The sequence below is a fragment of the Thalassophryne amazonica genome, chromosome 17, assembly GCF_902500255.1.
Source record: "Thalassophryne amazonica chromosome 17, fThaAma1.1, whole genome shotgun sequence".
Classification (NCBI taxonomy): Eukaryota; Metazoa; Chordata; class Actinopteri; order Batrachoidiformes; family Batrachoididae; genus Thalassophryne; species Thalassophryne amazonica.
In genome coordinates this window covers 65,437,914-65,456,972 of record NC_047119.1, presented here as the reverse complement: position 1 = coordinate 65,456,972, position 19,059 = coordinate 65,437,914, and the positions used below count along the sequence as shown (strand labels likewise).

General features: G+C 40.6%; 1 protein-coding gene across 2 annotated transcripts in view; it reads right to left on the bottom strand.

Annotated features, from left to right (window-relative positions):
* nrg1 (neuregulin 1) overlaps positions 1 to 19,059 on the bottom strand; it is a 156,516-nt gene that overhangs the window by 32,494 nt on the left and 104,963 nt on the right. The window contains exon 9 of one of the 2 annotated variants that reach the window (XM_034191612.1): positions 16,645 to 16,845. The exons of the other annotated variant lie outside the window; for it this stretch is intronic. Within the exon in view, the coding sequence (XP_034047503.1) occupies positions 16,653 to 16,845 (193 nt within the window). The 3' untranslated portion in view covers positions 16,645 to 16,652. The remainder of the gene's footprint in view (positions 1 to 16,644; positions 16,846 to 19,059) is intronic. 2 annotated transcript variants of the gene reach the window in all.

Genomic DNA, 19,059 nt, shown 5'->3' with positions numbered 1-19,059 from the left:
CAACAACAAAAAAACATTCGGCCCTGCAAAAAATAATTGCCCACCCCTGGGTTAGACCTTACTTGTGTGAAGAGCCTTGAGGCAGCTTTGTTGTGATTTGGTGCTACATAAATATAATAAACAGAACTGAATTGAAAAGTGATGAAACACAGTGTGTAGCAGTCAGAGATAAAAACTGTTAACTAGATGAATAATATGTTATTTTGTGATTGATTCACAGCAGTTAAGGTGTAAAACACAAATAAACATGGACACCTGCCAGCAAAAGGTTCTTTCCTGATATATTCACTGTCAATTATCAACTCTCTCTCTCTCTCTCTCTCTCTCTCTCTCTCTCACGCTCGTTCTCATATCAAAAGAGAAGTGGTGGCCTTCCACACCACTAAAGAACTGGTCACTTTAAATCTGCAGGAGCAGACACAGACACACACACACACACACACACACACACACACACACACACACACACACACACACACACACACACACACACACACACACACACACACACACACACACACACACACATGCACATGGAGTTAATGCTGTGTAGTTCTGTGTGAATAAATTGATGCAGAGATACTATGTAAGTGAAACTCATGGGCAAATGTCAAACCTCTGCTGTTACCAGGTTGACTGTCTATCAGATGCCTCTTCAAACACTTTCAGACTTGACATGAACCACAGAAAACTCCTACAGGATATGACAGAATACTTCCTGATATGTTTTTGCACTGGACTGGTATATTTTGAGGTAATTTCTACAGATCTTTGCCAGAAGGCAGAAGTCACTGGAATCACAAGAACACAGTTCATAAAAATGACTGAAAATGGGATGGGAATAAAATCACGGAGTAACTAAGGTAATAATAACTTGACCCCAACTCCCCGTGTGAGACTAAGTCCTTATGAATAGGGTATATGTTAAATTCCCATGAAATAATGCATACACTTTTAGCATTTCCAAGCCTATTGAAGAAGAAATATCCTGACCCACCGATCCAAACACATGTCCATAAAGAATGGAACAACTTTTTAACACAAAAAGTGATGTACATTTGACAAATCAGTCAAATAATAACAATGGGGGATTTTCAAGTTGCGATAGAGCATCGCCTACACGCATGCGTGATGACGTCACAACTCTGTCCGGTTAGTGAGACATGGTTTCGTTCAACAACAAGAGCTGTCAAGAAACTTTCTCATCACTGTATGGAGTTATGTGGAGGTAGGAATAGCCTTTTGAATGTTTGAATAATGATGTCAGTCGCACAAAGAAATCAAATAATAGTGAAAACATGTCAATTGCGGCCTGAATGTTGGTATTTTGGTCGTGGAACTTTCCTAGCAACGAATGTAAAGCTCCGGTCACACAGCACTAACGAAGGACACCAAAGCCAAAAAGAAGTAAGAAATCTGACCTTGAGTTGACTTCCAGAGACACCAGCATCCAGATTGAATTGACAGCCGCTCCATGAGGCATCATAACAACCGATCAGTTAGCCGCCCCGTGAGGTGTCATAACAAGCTGTTTCTAATGATGCCAAACATGCGAGCGAGAGGCTTACTAACTGAAAATCTCAGTTTCAAGATGGTGGCACAATTTGAATATCCCCCATTACATACTGACATTAATTCTGGTATGTCGACAATTGAAGACAAAAACGCCTCCTGATTGGTATAATAAAGCCAAAACAGAGTCTAAAATAAAATACATAGCACATTAGTCCAAAAATGTTTTTATTCTTGAAAATGTGTCTGTAAGAAATGGGACCATCTCATATTCAGGGTCTAGACTTTTATATGTCAATATTGCCACACAGAAGGTGAGGACAAATACCTGTGAAACGAGGGTATCCCAAGCCTGAATTGACCACCAACCAACAAAAAATGTTGCAATGCTGTATTGGGTTGCAACAAAGTGATGGCCCTGTAAATACTGGCTCAAAAGTCAAGTAAGTTATCCAGCATTTGAGGAGAAATGATTATGCAAACTTTCAGCTTATGGTGTTAAAACCACCAGAGTCATCAAACATCTCTCAAGCAGACAAGAAATACAGTGTGAGCATGTAATATTAGAAGATGGCACACCCAAAAAGACAGTATTAAAATGTTAAGTCAGAAAAGTGGTCCTAAAAGTGTCTGCTTCCAAGCTAGACTGACAGGTGAAAAAAGAAATAACGGACTGCTACTATTAGCATTATTGTAAAATGAAGTGTTTTCTTTCTTTCTTTCTTTCTTTCTTTATTCATTTATTTTTTTTTTTTTTAAGTTTGGTCTTGAAAATGACTTTTTCCAGAATTACAGTGCATCTAGAAAGTATTCACAGTGCTTCACTTTTTCCACATTTTGTTATGTTGGAATTTATTTTTTCCTCAAAATGCCACACACAGTATCACTCCCTTTGTGTTTTCTCCAGGCGCTGCATCACAGAGCTTATTAGCACACCTGTCATCCATCAACTCTCCTGCTTACAAGCCTTGGTTCAGTCATTCCACCTTTGCCAGAAACTGTGTTCATTACCCTGGTACTTGGCCTCCCTATCTGTTTCGAAAGCTCTTACATGCTTCCCTTGACTCTGGCTACTCAGTATCTGAGCAGTCTCTGTTTTGTTGTATTCCTCAGCCTTCCTGCCTCCTCTCAGCTTCAGGTGTGGCCACCTGGTCCCCATTCCCTGTCACGTTAGTCATTCTGGTCCATTTGGTGTCTCCTGCCTCCAGTGTCTCACTGCACATTTTCAAATTCTGTTATCCTTACTGTACAATAAATTGTTACCCTGCTTTTCACCACAGCTCCCAGCATTCTTGGGTCCTCATTTGGCTCAACTGGCTCAGTCATAAGACATGTTGTCATTATGGGGTGTTGTGAGTAGAATTTTGAAGTAGAAAATGAATTTACCCCATTTTGGAAAAGGCTCTAACATAACAAAATGAGGAAAATGTGAAGCACTGTGAATACTTCCCGGATGTACTGTGTGTCTCTAAACATCTCCCAGCTGGCTTGGGAATGCCTGGATTCCCCCAGGAGGACTTCTAGGGCCTGGACAAGCATAGGAAAGTGTGGGCTGTGCTCCTTAGTCTGCTGCTACAGTGACCCGGACCCAAATAAGAAATGAAGAAAAGACAGTAAACTTTTAACTGAGGTGTTCTCCGCTTCGAAGAAATATCTTAATGAAAAATAAGAGGTACAGTAAAAGTCAGGCAGAGCGCAATGGCACAAAGACATGAATCGTGATAAATAATGAACCCCCAAATACAAGAATATTCTCTGCTGTAGTTTAGACAGGATCATCTCACTTCTACGCAAGAGTGAGCAGTCAGTAGAACCAGGTTTTTGGCAAATGGAACCAATCAAAGCATTCTCATCATGCAGGCAGTGATGTATATTTTTTTGGCAGAAAGCTGAGTAGTGTAACTAACAGACATGGGTCAGCCATTGTATCTGAAGACAGAAAATTAAAAATAGATTCCTGGTTGGAGAATAAAGGCCAGGATACACTGATAATCTTGTCAGCATGTGTGACATAATCCATTTCAGGTCTAATTTTGGCTCACCTATCCATGGCAAAGTAAATGTGATAGAACTGTTTCAAATAAATTAAGAGGTGGAAGAAGAATGCACATCTCACTTACCATCTTCGCCTTCTATCTATGTCCAGCAGGCGGGGAAAAGCTCAGACATGACATTTCATTTTACTCCAGAGTCTCCATCCCTAATGGTCTCTCAGCATCACAGCCAGCCTTTGTTTTCTGAACTCTCGGTTTTCATCTGAGGTCAGCCCTCCTCTTACCGCACCTATAAATCTTTGGTCCAGACCACTGACATCGCTCGGTGAGTCATTGCCTGACCTTCTCTGACTCAGGACTCCATGTCTTTCATAAACAAACATAACTAGTTTATTGCCTCTGCCTGAAAGGCTGTTTGTTCTTGAATCCCAGACTTCTCAAGCTGAATTTCTCTCTGCCTCAAAACATTTCTGCCAGTCTCAGGTCTGCACCACCATGCTTGGCCTGGCGCTTTAATGGACAGGTTTCACACTTTTATCCTCTCCTGCTCAACTTTCAATAAGCTGCCAGGCTGATTTGTTTGTCTTTCCCTGAACCTTTTGGGCAGCACTGTGCCCATATGGTAACTATATATATATATATATATATATATATATATATATATATATATATATATATATATATATATATATATGAGAGAGAGAGAGAGACTCAGAATCATGTTTACTTGGTATGAATGCAGGGGTCGGTACACAGAAAGGCAGTCCAATAAGAGCAACAGTAACACAATCATCAGGCTACGGCATGGTCCAGGTACACAGGCTGGTTGTCGAAAAACATGATGAGGCAGTCAGGGCAAGGAATAAACACAAAAACAGAACTAGAAAGAGGCACAAGGCACATCGATCAGGCGAGGGACAAAGGCAAACAGTGAGGCTTATAAAGCACCCAGGTGATGAGCAGCGAATCAAGAACAGGTGTGAGGATACTTCCAAAACCAGGGTGTGGTCAGACAGAGGGAATGCCCACCACGAAGAACCAAGAACCAAGAGAGAGAGAGACAAGAAAGAGCAGGACAGAGAAAACCCAAGCAGAAAGGCAGAGCAAGAGACAGACAGATAACAAATGTAAACCAAACACATACCACACTAAGTCCAAATCCTGAAACAAAAATAAAAAACTGCACCCTCGACCAGAAGTTCAGTTGTTGATGCCTTTTACTCTTTCTAAAGGCTTGAAAAATAGTGAGTTGGTGTTTTCTTTCATGATGACTGAAGCAGTACACTTTAATGCTTTTGATGAATGAATAGAACGGTGCGTTTTTATAGCGTTCTGTAATCTGCCTGATAAGACTTTGTGATGGAAAAATCCACTGTTTTCCAGCTTTCCTCCCAAACACAGCTATCACTTGAAGCACGTTTGAATCAAGACATTAAATGTAGTTTCACACAAGCTATTTTTACTGTTGTAATACTGAATGATTTTTACGAATAAATCTGACAAAAAATGTGCAAGAGGAATTGAACCAGTGAAACATGAGATGACCTAATTGGGAGAATGGCCTTTAATATAAAAGTGTAGGATGAGACAGACTTGCTTGCATAGACCTACATCATCTTCTTGTTTGGGCTACTCTCATTAGAGGTCACCACAACAGATCACCGGTGTCCATCTCATCCTGTCCTCTAAATCTTCCTCTGTCACACCAACCACCTGCATGTCCTCCATCAGCACATCCATAAACCTCCTCTTTGGCGTCCCTCTTCTCCTCCTGCCTGGTGGCTCCATCCTCAGCATCCTTCTCCCTATATATCCTGGATCCCTCCTCTGCACATGTCCAAACCATCTTAATCTCACCTCCCTGACTTTGTTTCCAAATTGTCCCACCTGAGCTGTGCCTCTGATATGTTCATTCCTGAGCCTGTCTATTTTTGTCACCCCCCCACACACACACAAACTTTACATCTTCAGCTCTATCACCACTATTTGTGTTCAGTATAATAATAATTAATGACTTAGTGTTTGTTGACATAAAAGAATCAAATGCATTACAAATTGTAATTTTTTTCCATTTATTTTTATTTATATATTGTAGGTTCACAGTGATCCTCACAGTCTCAAACATACCCGGTGTCTCCTGGATGTTTATTGTTTAACTATTTATTTGAAGGTTTATTTTGAACATAAAAGAAATAAGTGCAGAGTGATTTGTGATCCAGAACATGTTTTGCTTTGTTTAACACTGAAATGCTTCTTGAGAATATGGTTTGCATATATCTGATGTGTGGTTTCCAACTGATTTTCTCATCTATTATTGCCCCAGGGAATTTATTTTCATTAACCCATTCAATTTACACCCCATATATCTGTGTTTGTACTTGCTCATTCATTCTGCAGTTCCCAAATAACATTAATTTTGTTTTATTTAAGTTTAATGACAATTTGTTTCGGTCAAACCATATTTTCAATTTGTTCATTTCTTCAGTGATTTCCTCCAGAACTATCTGCCAAGCTAGAAAACTGCTGCCTCCTAGTAAGGCAGAGTACTACCAGGAGTGATTTTGAATAAGGAAAGATGGGTTTTTCTCACCAAAATGGATGCTGCACTCCCTGCAATTTATTGTCTGGAATAGCCCCAGATTGCATTTCAGAGCTTCTAGAATCCAAACATTTTAAGGGTGGGGGTGGGGGGTAATTTTGGGTTTCAGCTTTTTTTGTGTTTCACTACTTTCATCCCTGTCTCCAGCTCTGCCACCTGTCTTATTGTTAGCGCTACCGTCTACAAGCCGTAAAACATAGCTGGTCTCATTACTGTCTTGTAGACTTTACCTCTCACTATTGAAGATACACTTTTGTCACAAATTACTTCTGTGACTTCTTCACCCACTCCACCCTGCCTGCACTCGTCTTTACACTCTCCATTACTTTGGCCAGCTGACTCCATGTATTTAAACTCATCTACTTTCACCTTCTCTACTCCTTGTAACCACAATATTCCACTGGGCTCCCTCTCATTCACACACAGGTACACAGTAAATTTTGCAGAGTAAAATGTACTCTGCTGGGATAACATTTCATCCCATTCCAAACAGAGCTAAATATACTCTATCACAGTGCTAAATAAACTTTAGCACAGTGTAGAATAAACTCTTATTGGAGTAGAAATGCTTGATTTGACAAGACTGATTTCACTCTGTAATAGAGTGTATTTTGCTCTGTTTAGACTGGGACCAAATATTATCACGGCAGAGTATATTTTACTCAGCAAAATTTACTGTGTAGTCAGTGTTGCTCCTACTGTCTTTCATTCCCCTTCTCTCCAGAGCTTATCTCCACCTCTCTATCAATCAATCAATCAGTTTTTTATATAGCGCCAAATCACAACAAACAGTTGCCCCAAGGCGCTTTATATTGTAAGGCAAGGCCATACAATAATTATGTAAAACCCCAACGGTCAAAACGACCCCCTGTGAGCAAGCACTTGGCTACAGTGGGAAGGAAAAACTCCTTTTTAACAGGAAGAAACCTCCAGCAGAACCAGGCTCAGGGAGGGGCAGTCTTCTGCTGGGACTGGTTGGGGCTGAGGGAGAGAACCAGGAAAAAGACATGCTGTGGAGGGGAGCAAAGATCGATCACTAATGATTAAATGCAGAGTGGTGCATACAGAGCAAAAAGAGAAAGAAACAGTGCATCATGGGAACCCCCCAGCAGTCTACGTCTATAGCAGCATAACTAAGGGATGGTTCAGGGTCACCTGATCCAGCCCTAACTATAAGCTTTAGCAAAAAGGAAAGTTTTAAGCCTAATCTTAAAAGTAGAGAGGGTGTCTGTCTCCCTGATCTGAATTGGGAGCTGGTTCCACAGGAGAGGAGCCTGAAAGCTGAAGGCTCTGCCTCCCATTCTACTCTTACAAACCCTAGGAACTACAAGTAAGCCTGCAGTCTGAGAGCGAAGCGCTCTATTGGGGTGATATGGTACTACGAGGTCCCTAAGATAAGATGGGACCTGATTATTCAAAACCTTATAAGTAAGAAGAAGAATTTTAAATTCTATTCTAGAATTAACAGGAAGCCAATGAAGAGAGGCCAATATGGGTGAGATATGCTCTCTCCTTCTAGTCCCCGTCAGTACTCTAGCTGCAGCATCTTGAATTAACTGAAGGCTTTTTAGGGAACTTTTAGGACAACCTGATAATAATGAATTACAATAGTCCAGCCTAGAGGAAATAAATGCATGAATTAGTTTTTCAGCATCACTCTGAGACAAGACCTTTCTGATTTTAGAGATATTGCGTAAATGCAAAAAAGCAGTCCTACATATTTGTTTAATATGCGCTTTGAATGACATATCCTGATCAAAAATGACTCCAAGATTTCTCACAGTATTACTAGAGGTCAGGGTAATGCCATCCAGAGTAAGGATCTGGTTAGACACCACGTTTCTAAGATTTGTGGGGCCAAGTACAATAACTTCAATTTTATCTGAGTTTAAAAGCAGGAAATTAGAGGTCATCCATGTCTTTATGTCTGTAAGACAATCCTGCAGTTTAGCTAATTGGTGTGTGTCCTCTGGCTTCATGGATAGATAAAGCTGGGTATCATCTGTGTAACAATGAAAATTTAAGCAATACCGTCTAATAATACTGCCTAAGGGAAGCATGTATAAAGTGAATAAAATTGGTCCTAGCACAGAACCTTGTGGAACTCCATAATTAACTTTAGTCTGTGAAGAAGATTCCCCATTTACATGAACAAATTGTAATCTATTAGACAAATATGATTCAAACCACCGCAGCGCAGTGCCTTTAATACCTATGGCATGCTCTAATCTCTGTAATAAAATTTTATGGTCAACAGTATCAAAAGCAGCACTGAGGTCTAACAGAACAAGCACAGAGATGAGTCCACTGTCCGAGGCCATAAGAAGATCATTTGTAACCTTCACTAATGCTGTTTCTGTACTATGATGAATTCTAAAACCTGACTGAAACTCTTCAAATAGACCATTCCTCTGCAGATGATCAGTTAGCTGTTTTATAACTACCCTTTCAAGAATTTTTGAGAGAAAAGGAAGGTTGGAGATTGGCCTATAATTAGCTAAGATAGCTGGGTCAAGTGATGGCTTTTTAAGTAATGGTTTAATTACTGCCACCTTAAAAGCCTGTGGTACATAGCCAACTAACAAAGATAGATTGATCATATTTAAGATCGAAGCATTACATAATGGTAGGGCTTCCTTGAGCAGCCTGGTAGGAATGGGGTCTAATAAACATGTTGATGGTTTGGATGAAGTAACTAATGAAAATAACTCAGACAGAACAATCGGAGAGAAAGAGTCTAACCAAATACCGGCATCACTGAAAGCAGCCAAAGATAACGATACGTCTTTGGGATGGTTATGAGTAATTTTTTCTCTAATAGTTAAAATTTTGTTAGCAAAGAAAGTCATGAAGTCATTAATAGTTAAAGTTAATGGAATACTCAGCTCAATAGAGCTCTGACTCTTTGTCAGCCTGGCTACAGTGCTGAAAAGAAACCTGGGGTTGTTCTTATTTTCTTCAATTAGTGATGAGTAGAAAGATGTCCTAGCTTTACGGAGGGCTTTTTTATAGAGCAACAGACTCGTTTTCCAGGCTAAGTGAAGATCTTCTAAATTAGTGAGACGCCATTTCCTCTCCAACTTACGGGTTATCTGCTTTAAGCTACGAGTTTGTGAGTTATACCATGGAGTCAGGCACTTCTGATTTAAAGCTCTCTTTTTCAGAGGAGCTACAGCATCCAAAGTTGTCTTCAATGAGGATGTAAAACTATTGACGAGATACTCTAACTCCCTTACAGAGTTTAGGTAGCTACTCTGCTCTGTGTTGGTATATGACATTAGAGAACATAAAGAAGGAATCATATCCTTAAACCTAGTTACAGCGGTGGTTTGAATCATATTTGTCTAATAGATTACAGTTTGTTCATGTAAATGGGGAATCTTCTTCACAGACTAAAGTTAATTATGGAGTTCCACAAGGTTCTGTGCTAGGACCAATTTTATTCACTTTATACATGCTTCCCTTAGGCAGTATTATTAGATGGTATTGCTTAAATTTTCATTGTTACGCAGATGATACCCAGCTTTATCTATCCATGAAGCCAGAGGATACACACCAATTAGCTAAACTGCAGGATTGTCTTACAGACATAAAGACATGGATGACCTCTAATTTCCTGCTTTTAAACTCAGATAAAACTGAAGTTATTGTACTTGGCCCCACAAATCTTAGAAGCATGGTGTCTAACCAGATCGTTACTCTGGATGGCATTTCCCTGATCTCTAGTAATACTGTGAGAAATCTTGGAGTCATTTTTGATCAGGATATGTCATTCAAAGCACATATTAAACAAATATGTAGGACTGCCTTTTTGCATTTACGCAATATCTCTAAAATCAGAAGGGTCTTGTCTCAGAGTGATGCTGAAAAACTAATTCATGCATTTATTTCCTCTAGGCTGGACTATTGTAATTCATTATTATCAGGTTGTCCTAAAAGTTCCCTAAAAAGCCTTCAGTTGGTTCAGAATGCTGCAGCTAGAGTACTGACGGGGACTAGCAGGAGAGAGCATATCTCACCCGTGTTGGCCTCTCTTCATTGGCTTCCTGTTAATTCTAGAATAGAATTTAAAATTCTTCTTCTTATTTATAAGGTTTTGAATAATCAGGTCCCATCTTATCTTAGGGACCTCGTAGTACCATATTACCCCATTAGAGCGCTTCGCTCTCAGACTGCAGGCTTACTTGTAGTTCCTAGGGTTTGTAAGAGTAGAATGGGAGGCAGAGCCTTCAGCTTTCAGGCTCCTCTCCTGTGGAACCAGCTCCCAATTCAGATCAGGGAGACAGATACCCTCTCTACTTTTAAGATTAGGCTTAAAACTTTCCTTTTCGCTAAGGCTTATAGTTAGGGCTGGATCGGGTGACCCTGGACCATCCCTTGGTTATGTTGCTTTAGACGTAGACTGTGGGGGGGTTCCCATGATGCACTGTTTCTTTCTCTTTTTGCTCCGTATGCATCACTCTGTATTTAATCATTAGTGATCGATCTCTGCCCCCCTTCTCGGCATGTCTTTTTCCTGGTTCTTTCCCTCAGCCCCAACCAGTCTCAGCAGAAGACTGCCCCTCCCTGAGCCTGGTTCTGCTGGAGGTTTCTTCCTGTTAAAAGGGAGTTTTTCCTTCCCACTGTGGCCAAGTGCTTGCTCATAGGGGGTCGTTTTGACCGTTGGGGTTTTTCATAATTATTGTATGGCCTTGCCTTACAATATGGAGCGCCTTGGGGCAACTGTTTGTTGTGATTTGGCGCTATATAAGAAAAAAGTTGATTGATTGATTGATTGATACTCTATCTCACTTACAGAGTTTAGGTAGCTACTCTGCACTGTGTTGGTATATGGCATTAGAGAACATAAAGAAGGAATCATATCCTTAAACCTAGTTACAGCGCTTTCTGAAAGACTTCTAGTGTAATGAAACTTATTCCCCACTGCTGGGTAGTCCATCAGAGTAAATGTAAATGTTATTAAGAAATGATCAGACAGAGGGGAGTTTTCAGGGAATACTGTTAAGTCTTCTATTTCCATACCATAAGTCAGAACAAGATCTAAGATATGATTAAAGTGGTGGGTGGACTCATTTACTTTTTGAGCAAAGCCAATAGAGTCTAATAATAGATTAAATGCAGTGTTGAGGCTGTCATTCTCAGCATCTGTGTGGATGTTAAAATCGCCCACTATAATTATCTTATCTGAGCTAAGCACTAAGTCAGACAAAAGGTCTGAAAATTCACAGAGAAACTCACAGTAACGACCAGGTGGACGATAGATAATAACAAATAAAACTGGTTTTTGGGACTTCCAATTTGGATGGACAAGACTAAGAGTCAAGCTTTCAAATGAATTAAAGCTCTGTCTGGGTTTTTGATTAATTAATAAGCTGGAATGGAAGATTGCTGCTAATCCTCCGCCCCGGCCCGTGCTACGAGCATTCTGACAGTTAGTGTGACTCGGGGGTGTTGACTCATTTAAACTAACATATTCATCCTGCTGTAACCAGGTTTCTGTAAGGCAGAATAAATCAATATGTTGATCAATTATTATATCATTTACCAACAGGGACTTAGAAGAGAGAGACCTAATGTTTAATAGACCACATTTAACTGTTTTAGTCTGTGGTGCAGTTGAAGGTGCTATATTATTTTTTCTTTTTGAATTTTTATGCTTAAATAGATTTTTTCTGGTTATTGGTGGTCTGGGAGCAGACACCGTCTTTACGGGGATGGGGTAATGAGGGGATGGCAGGGGAAGAGAAGCTGCAGAGAGGTGTGTAAGACTACAACTCTGCTTCCTGGTCCCAACCCTGGATAGTCACGGTTTGGAGGATTTAAGAAAATTGGCCAGATTTCTAGAAATGAGAGCTACTCCATCCAAAGTGGGATGGATGCCGTCTCTCCTAACAAGACCAGGTTTTCCCCAGAAGCTTTGCCAATTATCTATGAAGCCCACCTCATTTTTTGGACACCACTCAGACAGCCAGCAATTCAAGGAGAACATGTGGCTAAACATGTCACTCCCGGTCCGATTGGGGAGGGGCCCAGAGAAAACAACAGAGTCCGACATTGTTTTTGCAAAGTTACACACCGATTTAATGTTAATTTTAGTGACCTCCGATTGGCGTAACCGGGTGTCATTACTGCCGACGTGAATTACAATCTTACCAAATTTACGCTTAGCCAGCAGTTTCAAATTTCCTTCAATGTCGCCTGCTCTGGCCCCCGGAAGACAATTGACTATGGTTGCTGGTGTCGCTAACTTCACATTTCTCAAAACAGAGTCGCCAATAACCAGAGTTTGTTCCTCGGCGGGTGTGTCGTCGAGTGGGGAAAAACGGTTAGAAATGTGAACGGGTTGGCTGTGTACACGGGGCTTCTGTTTAGAACTACGCTTCCTCCTCACAGTCACCCAGTCGGCCTGCTTTCCCGGCTGCTCGGGATCTGCCAGGGGGTAACTAACGGCGGCTAAGCTACCTTGGTCCGCACCGACTACAGGGGCCTGGCTAGCTGCAGAATTTTCCACGGTGCGGAGCCGAGTCTCCAATTCGCCCAGCCTGGCCTCCAAAGCTATGAATAAGCTACACTTATTACAAGTACCGTTACTGCTAAAGGAGGCCGAGGAATAACTAAACATTTCACACCGAGAGCAGAAAAGTGCGAGAGAGACAGGAGAAGCCGCCATGCTAAATCGGCTAAGAGCTAGTAGCTACGCTAAGCTAGCGGATTCCTAAAAACACGCAAAGTGAATAATGTGTAAATAATTTAGAGGTGATTCAGCAGAAGGAGTGCTTTAGTTAAGGCACGTAAAGATTACACTGGGAAACAAATCGTTATCTAGATAACTAGATCAATCTAACTGCGCAGATTAAACAGCTAACAGATACAGAAAAACACCGCTGTGCTCCGGAACAGGAAGTGATACAATACCGCAGTGACAGCCAACCACCAGTAGAGGCAACAACACAATATTCAAAGTCTAGACTAGACTCAACCTCTCTACTCTTGCTACATATCACAATGTCATCTGCAAACATCATAGTCCATGGAGACTCCTGTCTCATCTCGTTCATCAAACTGTCCATCACCATTGCAAACAAGACAGGGCTCAGAGCTGATCCTTGGTGTAATTCAATCAATCAATTTTTTTTTTTATATAGCGCCAAATCACAACAAACAGTTGCCCCAAGGCGCTTTATATTGTAAGGCAAGGCCATACAATAATTATGTAATTATGTAATTATAGTTATGTATTCCATCTCTACCTTGAATAAATCAGTTATTCCTACCACAAATCTCACCCCTGTCATACTAGCCTTGTACATATCCTGCATCACATCACATATTTCTATGCCACTCCAGACTTCCCCATACAATACCATAACTTGGCACCCTGCCATAATAGTCTAGCTGCTAAAATGGAAAACTATGCACTTTGTGATACAAATATGACCTTTGCATGTTGAAACATCTTGACCTACTTATTATTTTAGGACACAGTGACAGGCTGAAAGTGCCCGCTAGTGGCAGGTGGCGCCACCTACATTTATATAACATGAACCACAATAACAACATTTAAAAGCCCAAAACCCAGAAATCTCATAATGAACTGTAGCACAAGAATTTACAGGTTTAGCGAACGGCCCGGCGATCGCTCCATTAAATTATTTTCATGATTATGCATTCCTTAATGCAGCTATATGATCGGTTGATTTTACTGTTCATTCATATGTAGGAGTGCAGAGTGCATTTATTTCCCCTTCGCTCTTACAGGACCACGTCATACCTAGCAACGGGGTCAACCTCGCCTCCTCACTAAGACAGGAGTTTCTGTCAAATCCTTGCCCAGAGTTCCTCTCAGACACCACCTGGGTGTCTCTTAGGCTGGGAGTCCTTGCCAAGATATTTTAGGCTAAGTTAGGAGCTCTTTGAGAGGACTGTGAGAAGCACCGAGCATACGGGAGTTTATGCCATCACATTCATGCTCAAGCAGCATATCTGCCATGCCTTCATCACTATTGAGCAAGTCAGCTTTCAGTGTAATTGGCATATCACAATCAAGACCTTTGAATTCATTTATAACATCTACAAGATATCTATAACCTGCTCCCTTATCAGATCTATCTGATCTTGCAGGATATTACAAGTTGTCTGTCCTCTTTCCTTTTTCACATAATGTCCAATCAATCATGTCTTTTTCATCCATTCTGGGAGAATACTGTCCACACAAACAAGAAAATTTATCAGCAAAGAATAGGCTAGAATGAGATCCAACTAATCACCTACAATGATTTTCAGGACCCAGAATGATACCTATGACCACATTATGAGCTAATAAATCCTTCACCAAGAGAGTTCCAGAAAGGGAGATACAAAGCAAAAATAGTCCAACACTGCCAGTGTTACCTGCAGTGATTTCAGTCTGGTCTTTCAATTTGAATTGATGACAACTTATACTGACATCTGCAGGCTTTATATCATGAAAAGATACTATTAAAATTGCTTCACTGTTATACAGTATCCTTGGTTCATACAACTAAATTTATTCATTCTAGGAGAAAATAACCCTGAATAAGTCTAATCATATTATTTGACATATTTTATGATAGTTTCTAAAATGGATCTAGCAATTTGGTCAACTGGATTGAGATATGTTTACTTTTTGTAATGTGATATCATGGAAAGCACCATGTGCTGCCATCTGCAGTTCAAAAGAAATTTATCACTTGAGTTACTCTGCAGGGCAGCATGGTGGCTTAGTGGTTAGCACTGTTGACTCACAGTGAGAAGGTAATGGGTTTGAGTCCCACCTGTGTCCTTTCTGTGTGGAGTTTGCATGTTCTCCCCGTGTCTGCGTGGGTTCCCTCCGGGTGCTCCGGCTTCCTCCCACATCCAAAGACGTGCAGGTTAGGTGGACTGAAAACTTTAAATTGTTTGTAGGTGTGCGTGTGGATGTGAATGTGTTTGTTTGTCTATATGTGGCCCTGCGACAGACTGGCATCCTGTCCAGGGTGTACCCTGCCTCATGCCCTATGACTGCTGGGATGGGCTCCAGCCCCCCATGACCCTGAAGATGAGTGAGTGAGTTACTCTGAATTTTGGAAATAGAATTTAGCATGCACTGCTTTAGTTTGCACTAACACCTGGTCCACAGTTGACCATGACATTTTGTTCATATAGGTCACATGGTCACATGACAAAGGTCAAATCTAAAAAAAAATGAAAAAAGATATCCAGAGGGAGATGAATGTAGAATACAAGTTATGTACCTACAATTAGCATAGGTTCTGAGAAATTATCCTTCTTAACAACCGGCTATTAACAGATGAGCAGATGGATGGATGGGTGCATGGATGGACAAACAGACAAAAAAAGAGATAGATACGTATATAGAAATGCCAAAATAATATTCACAAGCAGATAATATACAGTGTGAGAGCAAAATGTGCACCTTAAAATGAACTATAGCCATTATTTTGTAATAGTACAGTGTATACAGGGGTGTCTAAATGTAGGTGGCACCACTTGCCACCAGGGGGCACTTTCAGTCTGTCCCTCAATACTTTCAGACAGTAGTAGGTCATCTTTGTATCACAAAATGCATGATTCACCTGACATTGCCAACATATCATCTAGACTATAAGATTACACCAAATCCAGAAATGCATAATGTAACCCCTTCTAGTCTTCTCCATACTTCTCCATCAGTGCTCTCACAGCTCTTTCTAGGCATGAAACCATATTGTTGCTTACAGATCTTCACCTCTTTTCTCACCCTAACTTCATCTTAGCTTTCTCATGACTTTATACTGTGGCTGAGCAGCTTCATGCCTCTGTAGTTACTGCAGTTCTCCAATAACCAGCACACTTCTTCTCCACTCAGGCATCCTCTCACTTTCCAAAATTTTATACAACAATCGGATTAAAAACTCCATTACCATCTCTCCTAAACATTTTCATGCCTACACTGGCATGTCATCTGGACCAACAGCCTTTCCACCTTTCATCCAGCATTTTTCACACCATCCCAGCTGTTTCTAATTTGGAGTTGTACATTCACAATGTGCATTCTTTTCAATAGATAAGTTTACCAGTGATGCTACACTTTTGTTCAGAGACATTTCACTTGTTAACTTTTTATAAGTCTGTGTTAAATTCATCACTGTGGCTTAGTTAGTACAGTCAGGTACCAATTTGCTGAAGGGTTGGGGGTTTGGTTCCCACTTGTGTGTTCAAATCTCCTCCTGTGGTCAAAGGTTGTGATGCATCATTGTACAGTAGTTTGGCATCAAGGTGACATGATAGTACATTAAAAACTAACTAAACTGTGTTTCTTTAATTTGATTTTACTTGGATTAGGTTACCGATTACAGATTACATAGACAGGTTACACATCACAAGCAAGTTTTTCTTTATCTTGACTGCCGTTAGTATGATTTCGTGCTTTAGATGCATTTTCTGTTTCACTGATTCCTTCACTTGGATCATTTTCAGTGTGATGAGCCACATCTTTGGTTTTCTGCTGGTGACGCAGAGTGAAAATCGATCAGTTACCTCTGAGATTAAGGCAAGTCCCTGTTGGAGATGGGTGTGTCCCTGCAGCTCTGTACCTGAGCACTTAAATCTCTGGTGCCACCGGCAGCATTCAGACGACCTCGGCGGCCCTGTGTGGCACGCTGGCTATTCTCCGCCAATGACATCAGCAAGTCAGACTGACTGTCTGACAGTACACTGTTCCTCCAGCATTTACTCCAGCTGCAGAGACAGGCAGGGGGTCACTTGCAAGGAGACAGACATGTTTCAGACGGGCCTCCAGGCCACGACATGAAAGAACTGTGGGTAAAGTTGTTGGTACAAAGCTCATAGAGTATGTTCAATCTGCATGAATTCAAAGTGAGATTGTGGCATTTCATTTTTAGACCGAGCACCTACGTCTTCTAAATCACAAAACCACTTTCACTCATGGGTAAATGAGGTGTGGTCAGGTGCAGCACTGGCACAATCGTATTATCTGACTCAAGCAAGCATATGTGACAGGCAGCAACATTATATGCCATAACTTACACACCAAACATTTTGGCCTCTGAAACTGTAGGGACTGTGTATAAAAATGGCTTTAATTCCTAAATGAAATTTCTGTTAAACCTCTTGAATCAAAGCTTAAAGTCATCTTAATTGTTTTGTTTCAACTCTCTTGCGGTAGTGTACAGAGGCAACATTACAAAAACTGTCACTGTCCAAATACTTATGGATCTGACTGTATTGTTTGCAGTTTGCTTAAATCCTATCTCCTCTGGGGCTACTGAAGACATTATCACCAGGCTTGGCAGACATACAAATGAGGACAAAATTACCTTCCACTCTATGAAATTTAACATTTTCTTCAAAATTTTCCCAAGTGTCTTTTTTTTTAACAAATGAAGGAACACAGCATTTCTACACATCCTAGTTTTATTTTGGATGCTTATATTACTTTTACTTTGCACACAGAAACAAAATTATTTCACAAAACCAAAAACTACCAGGGTCAAAATTATTAGCCCCCTGATGCTAATCGTTACTTTTGTGTCCTTTTAGATGGTCAACAGCCTGCAGTCGTTTGGTGTAGTTTTCAACAAGTCTCCTAAGGAATCCCAGCCCATTCTTCTTTGGAGAATCTCTCAAGCTCCTCCATATTTGATGGTCTTCTGGCATGGATCTTGGTCTTCAGTTCACCTCATATATTTTCAATGGACTTCAAGTCAGGGCTTTGTGTAGGACAGTCTGTAACTTTCTCTTTGGTATTCTGGGGGTAGTTCATCACCTGGTATGTTTTGGATCACTGTCACGTTAGAAGGTAAAGTGACAACCCAGACCCAGTTTTGCTGCCAACTGCTTGAGGTTTTCTTCCAAAATCTTCACGTCCTTCTTTCTTCATGATTCCTTCCACATTAAAGAGATTCCCAGTTCCAGACACACTGACGCATCTCCACATCATAATACTCCCACCATCATGCTTCACTGTGGCGACAGTGTTCTTTTTGATTACACACATCTCCCTTCTTTATTCAAACGTAAGTAACATCTTCCCACTCAGAATTCTTTGGAATTGACTGCAGTCAACCATTATGGAGCAGCAAGACTCATCTCCAGATTTTACCAAATCATTATAGCTGGAAGTAAAGAATCCTCAGAGGATAAAAGGCTTGCATGGTGTGCAGATCTTAACGAGGAAATTACTGTAGAAGAATGGAAGGAGATATGTTTACAGTGTCAGGTTCAAACAATAAATACACGGTTCAAGTTATTACAGTATAAATGGTTGATGAGAATGTACATTACCCCTGAGGTACTACATCGTATTCACCCTAATACACCTGATACATGTGTCAAATGTGGTACTCATAAAGGTAGTTTATATCATTGTATTTGGGAATGTTCCACCATTCAAGAGTTTTGGAAAGAGATTATTACAGTCCTATCGAAAGTAGCTAATGAACCTCTTCCTGTGTGTCCTGTGTATATTTGGACTTTTTCCAGAAAACTGTGCACTTAGGAAGTTTCAGAAAAAGATGGTCGTAATGTGTCTTCTTGAAGCCAAATATAAAATTGCACTGTCATGGAAATCAGTTCATAGACCAAGTACACAAAATTGGGTTGAGGGGCTATTGCAGAGTATTGCTATGGAAAAACTGACTTATATAGTTAAGGGGAAATATAATACTTTTGTGAAGATTTGGGGAACATTTATGGAATTTCTGGAAGGGGATGATTTTACTGCAGCCCTGTAGCTTGCTATTTCTGTGAATACACATTATATGCCTTTCTACTACTTCTCCCCCCCCCCCCCCCCAAAAAAAAAAAAGATTTTTTTTTTTTTTCTGGTGTTTTCGCTCATGATAGGCATCTGCTAAAACAATTAAACCATGTCGCTTATGTGTTTTCTTTTTCTTCTTCTTCCAGTTTGGAATATTGTGTGCTTTACAGTAT